At 47.3% G+C, this 8,433-nt stretch overlaps 1 protein-coding gene across 1 annotated transcript in view; it reads left to right on the top strand.

Annotated features, from left to right (window-relative positions):
* Positions 1 to 927: 927 nt before the first annotated feature.
* LOC137344820 (ion channel TACAN-like) overlaps positions 928 to 8,433 on the top strand; it is a 34,299-nt gene continuing 26,793 nt past the window's right edge. Inside the window, exons 1-5 of the mRNA XM_068007997.1 lie at positions 928 to 1,115; positions 4,766 to 4,884; positions 5,491 to 5,607; positions 6,527 to 6,586; positions 6,682 to 6,777. Of these exons, the coding sequence (XP_067864098.1) occupies positions 1,053 to 1,115; positions 4,766 to 4,884; positions 5,491 to 5,607; positions 6,527 to 6,586; positions 6,682 to 6,777 (455 nt within the window). The 5' untranslated portion in view covers positions 928 to 1,052. The remainder of the gene's footprint in view (positions 1,116 to 4,765; positions 4,885 to 5,490; positions 5,608 to 6,526; positions 6,587 to 6,681; positions 6,778 to 8,433) is intronic.

Below are 8,433 nucleotides of genomic sequence, written 5' to 3'. Positions count from 1 at the left end.
GACTTGAATTAACAATTGTTTCAGTAGACCCTGGATATGGACCTCAGCAACAAGATGAGTGATATGGCATTAATGGGTCATTTTAGTTCCAACCCACGAAAATGGAAAATAGTAACTTGAGGACATATTAATGGGACATTCTCTTTTGAAGGAAAGTGCATCTACTAAATTCCCAAGTAATTCTAAATTATTGGTGTTGGACCCCCGTTAGATTGTGCCAGCCTTGACTCGGTGCTCGCACTCTCACCTCTGAGTCAGAAGGTTGTGGGTTCAAAGCCTCAATCCACAGACTTCAGTACGTAATCTAGGTTGGCATTTCAGTGCAGTACTGAGGGAGTGCTGCACTGTCGGAGGTGCCGTCTTCCAGATGAGATGTTGAACTGAGGCCCTGCCTGCCCTCTCAGGTAGACATAAAATATCCCATGGCACTATTTTGAAGGGAGTTCTCCCCGGTGTCCCGACCCATATTAATCCCTCAACCAACATCACCAAAAACACACCATCTGGTCATTATGACATTGCCGTCTGTGGGATCTTGCTGTGCGCAAATTGGCTGCTGCATCTCCTACATTACAACAGTGACTACACTTCAATGGTAGTTCATTGGCTGTCAAGCACTTTGGGGCACCCTGAGGTGGTGAAAGGCGCTATATAAATGCAAAGTCTTTCTTTTTTCCCTCTAATGGAGGGCCATATGGGGACCTTCCATTGAGGTAGGGGGCGGGCCACTGTGACGTACGGGCAGCAGCCGAGCCCCCGGAGCCTGAAAACCCCGCCCTCCCCTGAAATTGACACACTCACCCTTGCAGCCGATTGGCAGAAGCGGGCCAGAGGCGGGGCCGGCGGCGATTGTTCTCTTCGCGGGCCCATTGGGTAGAACAAAAAGTGGGCGGGGAGGGGCTCCACCTCCCCGCGGCGCTGATTGGCCGCCCTGTCCTTACCCGGAAGCGCGGTGCCTTGTTTTGATGTAGCGCTCCTGTAACAAAAAAAAACCCCAAGGAAAGGGCGCAACCGGAGCCAGGGCTGGGAGGCGGATCCCGGCGGGGAGCAGCATGTCTTTCCAGGAGTGTTGGGAGGAGTGGGAAGCACTGGACAAAGATTATCAACACTTACAGGTAAGGTGAAGCCGCCTCTTGCCCTGGGCCGGAGCCGCAAGTCCCTGGTCCCCGGGGTTTAAGCACCAGTCAGGCACAGGTCCCGCCTCTCGCCTGTCTCCGACTGGTGGATTGCTGGGGCCAGTCGCTCCGCTCTCTCTCCTGATTGGCCCGTACAGCTGCCAGTCTGACATTCCGCTGATTTGCAACAGATTGATGGCTCTGGGCTAAAGGGCAGAGTTTCAGAGTCCGGGCATAACTCTGCAACGTGTCGTGTCCTTTAGGAGTAAACAGTCCGACAGTTGCTCCTCACTTCTTGTTCTGAATGTACGATGCACTAACGTCTTTTCACCCAATCTGTGCAAAATTAATAGGAAGGATATACTTGCCTTAGAGGGGGTTCAATGAAGGTTCACTAGATTGATTCCTGGGATGAGGGTTCTCCTATCAGGAGAGATTGGGTAGAATGGGCCTACACTCTCTGGAGTTTACAAGAATGGGAAATGATCTCATTGAAAGATATCAAATTCTTAGAGGGCTTGACAGGGTAGATACTGAGAGGCTGTTTCCCCTGGCTGGAGAGTCTAGAACTAGGTCTCATAGTCTGAAGATAAGGAGTCGGACATTTAGGACCGAAATAAGGAAACATTTCCTCACTCAGAGGGTTGTGAATCTTTGGAATTCTCTACCCCAGAGGCTGTGGATGCTCAGTGGTTGAGTATTTTCAAGACTGAGATTGATGGGTATTTGGACGCAAAGGGATATGGGGATTGGGTGGGAAAGTGGAGTTGAGGTTGAAGGTCAGCCATGATCTTATTGAATGGCGGAGCAGGATCGCGGGGCCATATGGCCTACTCCTGCTCCTATTTATTATGTTCTTATGACATGGAAAACTTTGGAAAAAGTGCCATGGAATCTTTTACATCCACCTGAACAAGCAGACAGGGGCTCCATTTCACATCTTGTCCAAAAGGCAGCACCTCCGATGATATAGCACTCCCTCAGTACTGCACTGAAGTGTCAGCCTAGATCACGCCCTCAAGTCCTGGAATGTAGCTTGAAGACACAACCTTCTCTGACTCAGTTTTGGTATCAGAGAAACATAGGGCAGGAAGCTGAGCTCGGGATCGAGCAGGATGCTAAGGTTCTGCACCACCAAACTCTTAAGAGGGGAGGCAGAAATGCTGATGGAATCTAGGCTAGAGGTACAGGGGTGCCTGAAAGGGATGACTTCAGTTTTACCAATATTCAGCTGCAGGAAGTTGTGACTCATCCAAGTCTTAATGGCACAGGAAATTTGAGAGTTTGCCCATTCACACTGAGTAAATGGATGATCCTTGTGCAAGTGAAACCTCTCTGTATAGGGCTCCAATTTAAACTTGTGCACTGCATGTGGTCTAGATGAAGGCTAAATCATGTGCTAACCTGGGCTCAATGGCACTCTCGCCTCAGGCAGCAGGTAGTAGGTTCAAGCCCGCTCCAGAGATTTCAGCATGTAATCTAGATTGTCATTCTAGTGCAGTTCTGAAGGAGTGCTGCATCGTCAGAGGTGCCTTCTTTTGGATGAGATGTTAAACCATGGCACATACTGCCCTCTCAAGCGGACATAAAAGATTCCATGGCACTCCCGGTGCCCTGGCTAACATTTATCCCTCAACCAACACAAAAATTGACTGCTCTGTTTCCTGGCATTACAACAGTGATTCAAAACTACTTCATTTTCTGTAAAGCACTTTAGGACGTCCTGAGGATGTGAAAGACACTATATAAATGCAAGTTTCTTCTCTCTCTATGTTTTTCTCTCTCTCTTTCTTTATCTCTCATTATTATTCTTTCTTTCATATACGAATGTTGACACGTACATCTCTTTAGGAATCTCTGTGGTCTCCACGAATCTGTTATCAGCCAACGAAACGCACAATTCTCCATTCACTTCATCCATTAAATCCCCCCCCAACCTGGAAAAGAAAATAAGATTTTCAATAACCTAATGTTATTGTTCCCTGTTGGAAGGCCCTGTTTTATAATTGCTACTGCTCCAAATTGTGTTTTTTGTTGCCCGTCTCCTTTTGTTGGCTGGACCGAACATGTACCGAGGTTCTGCAGAAGGTAAAGCTGAGAGATCACAGACCTCTTGCTATCATTCGAGCAATGTACTACAACAACAACAACAACTTGCATTTATGTAGCGCCTTTAACATGGTAACGCTTCACCATCGCCAAATCCCCCACCATCAACATCCCGGGGGTCACCATTGACCAGAAACTTAACTGGACCAGCCATATAAATACTGTGGCTACAAGAGTAGGTCAGAGGCTGGGTATTCTGCAGCAAGTGACTCACCTCCTGACTCCCCAAAGCCTTTCCGCCATCTACAAGGCTCAAGTCAGGAGTGTGATGGAATACTCTCCACTTGCCTGGATGAGTGCAGCTCCAACAACACTCAAGAAGCTCGACACCATCCAGGACAAAGCAGCCCGCTTGATTGGCACCCCATCCACCACCCTAAACATTCACTCCCTTCACCACCGGCGCATTGTGGCAGCAGTGTGTACCATCCACAGGATGCACTGCAGCAACTCGCCAAGGCTTCTTCGACAGCACCTCCCAAACCCGCAACCTCTACCACCTAGAAGGACAAGAGCAGCAGGCACATGGGAACACCACCACCTGCACGTTCCCCTCCAAGTCACACACCATCCCGACTTGGAAATATATCGCCGTTCCTTCATCGTCGCTGGGTCCAAATCCTGGAACTCCCTTCCTAACAGCACTGTGGGAGAACCTTCACCACATGGACTGCAGCGGTTCAAGAAGGCGGCTCACCACCACCTTCTCAACGGCAATTAGGAATGGGCAATAAATGCCGGCCTCGCCAGCGACACCCACATCCCATGAACGAATGGGGACAAGGCCATGGAGGGATTTGAAAACAGGTATGAGAACTTTCAAATCGAGGCATTCCCGGACTGGGAGCCAACATAAGTCAGTGAGCTCAGGGGTGACGGGAGAACGGGACTTGGTGTGAGTTAGGATACAGGCAGCAGAGTTTTGGATGAGCTCAAGTTTATGGAGGGTAGAAGATAGGAGGCCAGCCAGTATTGAAATAGTCGAGTCTAGAGGTAACTGAGGCATGGATGAGGGTTTCAGCAGCAGATGAGCTGAGGCAGGGTTGGAGACAGGTGATGTTATGGAGGTGGAAGTAGGCGGTCTTGATGATGGAGCGGATATGGGAACGGAAGCTCATCTCAAGGTCAAATAGGACGCCAAGGTTGTGAATGGTCTGGTTCAGCCTCAGACAGTGGCCAGGGAGAGGGATGGAGTTGGTGGCTAGGGAATGGAGTTTGCAGCGGGGACCAAAGATAATGGCTTCGGTCTTCCCGATATTTAGTTGGAGGAAATTTTTGCTCATCGGACAAACAGTGTGACAAATGAGAGACGGTGGAGGGGTCAGGAGAGGTGGTGGTGAGTTAGAGCTGGGTGTCATCAGCGTATATGTGACGTTGATGGCGTGCCCGCCAATGGTGGGGTGAAGGAAAACTTACCTTTTACAACTCCCAGAAATTCGCTCATTGTGGGTCAAAGTTAAGTTGCCATGTGCAGTCTGAGCTTCCTTCCTGGTGAGTCTTCATCAATATTTACTAACACTTTCTCTGCTTCTGCTCTTCAGGAAACACACAAGCATTACAAGCTACAGTTGGAAGAGGTGATCAAACTTCAGAATTCCTGCCTCAGTTCCATTGTACGACAGAAGAAGAAATATAAGGAACTCTCCAAAAGTGTTAAACGGTAAATATTATTTTCAGTGGTTTGGTCGGAAGTGTCCCCACTCTCTGGTATTGCATGTTTCCTCGAGCTGGTTGAGGAATGTTGGCCAGGACATTGGGTGAACTTGCCCTCTCTTCAAATAGTGCCATCGCACTCGTGTTCATCTAGTGGGGGAGGGAGAATTGATCAAAGAAAGAGATAACTAACTTGCATATTTATAGCGTCTTTCAAATCCTCAGGACATCCCAAAGCACAACAAAGTACTTCTTGAAGTATAATCAGTGTTTTAATGTAGGAAACACAGCAGTTGAGGGATAAATATTGGCCAGGACACCAGGTGTGGCCATGGGATCTTTTACACCCACCTAAGCAGGTCTAACTTTTAGCATCTCATCTGAAAGACGGCACCTCCGACAGTGCAGCACTCCTTCAGTACTGCACTGAAGTGTCAGCCTGGATTATGTGCTCAAGTCTCAGGTCTTGGGTTCAAGTCCCACTCCAATCTTACTCAGAGGTGAGAGTGTTACCACTTAGCCAAACTGACACTACAGCGCAGCCTCAGTTGGCTGTATAGCGGTAGGGCTGTGCTCGTGATGTTGACTCCTTGTGTGATTCCTATCCTCACAGATGTCAGTCGAAAGTGAGTGAAGACCAACTGAGAGACGCTGACTTCATCCAGGAACTGATGAAGGAAAGACAAAACATCTTCTTTGAAATGGAAGCTTTTCTCCCGAAGAAAAACGGGTAAGCAATTCATCGTTACGAGTGACCCTATCTGCTTAACCCTTTGAGATGAATTTACTCCTCCAGGCACCATGAGACCAACAATCAGTTTCCTCATCGTAGCTGTAGTTATTGTTTGGATAAAGTTTGCTCGTTAGAGGTCGATCTGGGTGCATTGATCACATATTCATGTACGTGTTCAGATTCTGGGCTTTCGATTGGTTGGGAAACTTTCCCTTAAAGCAGATTTTCAGCCAGTGGAAACTATTTTTATTGGAAGTTTCCACTACATCCATTTTGGAGGGAAAAGAATGTGTTTAAAGGTTGCGATCGATGAAGTTCATGCACGGACAGTTAATGTGCTCAGACTACGTTCCTGTGCGTGTTATTCTTACACAGATTTAATGGCAGAGTTTCCTCTTACTGCGCTTGAGGTGTAAAAAATCTCTTGGCCCCAGGCTGCTGAGGAAAATCGGGCAGGAAGGGTCTCACGCCCATAACGGAGCCTGCTGCCTGTTTAATTTAAACGGTGGGTAAATCGGGCGTGCACTGTGGGCGTGCTGTCCTTTCCCACCCAGTTTCTCTCCATGCGATACAGCCTGCTGGTTCGTCTCACCCAGCACTAACGGAGGAAAATCCATTAACGCATTTAACGATGGGAAGTTCTACCCTTTTTTCAGTGTAAAAGGTCCCCCTGCAGTCATCGGGTGGGGACCCTGGTGGACAGTTGGGCTGAAGGTTGCCTGGAGTTAGTCCAGAAGCTGTTGGGACCCACGTATATTGGTGCACATCTCACGAGTGTTTTATCCATATGGTGCATTAATGGTTTGAAAGCTGATATAACTGATCGGACTACTAAATGTTTCATTACCCATCAGTGGGGCTGTGATTCTGCTCGGACTCCTGGCAGTACATTGATTTTCCTCTTCTTTTGTTGCAGATTGTACTTAAGTCTGGTTCTGGGAAATGTCAATGTCACTCTGCTCAGCAAACAGGCCAAGTAAGTATTCAGCGGGCCCAGAGCTGGACGCTGATGGTAACGTTCTGTCCCTTTAAGCTTGCCAAGTGACCGACTCCACTTTTTCCATGTTGCAGGTTTGCCTACAAGGACGAGTACGAGAAGTTCAAACTGTACCTCACCATCATCCTCCTCATCATCTCCTTCACCTGCAGGTTCTTGCTAAACTCCAGGTGAGAAGTTGGTTGGTGAATGCAGCGTAACAATACACATGGGAAGATGCTCCCTTCTTAGGGCCTTCCCTCACCAGTGGAGCTACAAGCGGGTGACTGATATTCTCCATTCAGCACGAAAGACACAAGAGCCGGGCTTCAAGTTAACAGATCCCCAGACTGAGCGAAGTGCGCTTCGAGCAGTGACCACAGGATTGTATTTGACCTACCAGATACAGTCTGATACCATTGCATGCTCGCTGCCATATTTAACTTTTTGTGCAGACTTTTGACAACTAGTCCCTGCTGAGGAATGTTGTAGGATAAGAACATAAGAAATAGGAGTAGGAGTAGGCCATACGCGAGCCTGCTCCGCCATTCAATAAGATCATGGCTGATCTTCTACCTCAACCCCACTTTCCTGCCCTATCTCCATATCCCTTGATTCCCTTAGTGTCCAAAAATCTACCTATCTCAGTCTTGAATATGCTCAATGACTCAGCATCCACAGCCTTCTGGGGTAGAGAATTCCAAACATTCTCAACCCTCTGAGTGAAGAAATTTTCCCTGATCTCGGTCCTAAATGGCCGACCTTACTTGAGACTACGACCTCTAGCTCTAGACTCTCTAGCCAGGGGAAACAGCCTCTCAGCATCTGCCCTGTCCAACCTTTTCAGAATTTTATACATTTCAATGAGATCACCTCTCATTCTGCTAAACTCCAGAGAATATAGGCCAATTCTACTCAATCTATCCTCAGGACAACCCTCTCATCCCAGGATTGGATGTCATCTTTCAAAATTCTATAGATTCTGGAACAGGTCCCGCAGAATGGAGGGTGGCAAATGTAACCCCACTATTTAAGAAAGGAGGGAGAGAGAAAACAGGGAACCACAGACCTATTAGCCTGACATCAGTAGTAGGGAAAATGCTAGAATCTATTATCAAGGATGTGATAACAGGACACTTAGAAAATAATAATAGGATTAGGCAGAGTCAACATGGATTTATGAAAGGGAAATCATATTTGACAAACCTATCGGAGTTCTTTGAGGATGTAACTGGTAGAATAGATAAGGGGGAACCAGTGGATGTTGTGTACTTGGATTTTCAGAAGGCTTTCGATAAGGTCCCACTCGAGGTTGGTGAACAAAGTTAGAGCACATGGAATTGGGGCTAATATACAGGCATGGATTGAGAATTGGTTAACAGACAGAAAAGAGAGAGTAGGAATAAACGGGTCTTTTTCAGGGTGGCAGACTGTGACTAGTGGGGTACCGCAGGGATCAGTGCTTGGGCCCCAGCTATTCACAATATATATCAATGATTTGGATGAGGGGACCAAATGTAATATTTCCAAGTTTGCTAATGACACAAAACTAGGTGGGAATGTGAGTTGTGAGGAGGATGCAAAGAGGCTTCAAGGGGATATAGACAGGCTGAGTGAGTGGGCAAGAACATGGCAGATGGAATATAATGTGGAAAAATGTAAAGTTATCCACTTTAGTAGGAAAAACAGAAATGCAGAGTATTGTTTAAATGGTGATACATTGGGAAATGTTGATGTACAAAGGGACCTGGGTGTCCTTGTACATGAGTCACTGAAAGCAAACATGCAGGTGCAGCAAGCAATTAGGAAGGCAAATGGTATGTTGGCCTTTATTACAAGAGGATTTG

The sequence above is a fragment of the Heptranchias perlo genome, chromosome 28, assembly GCF_035084215.1.
Source record: "Heptranchias perlo isolate sHepPer1 chromosome 28, sHepPer1.hap1, whole genome shotgun sequence".
NCBI lineage: Eukaryota > Metazoa > Chordata > Chondrichthyes > Hexanchiformes > Hexanchidae > Heptranchias > Heptranchias perlo.
This window is presented reverse-complemented; position numbering and strand designations above follow the sequence as displayed.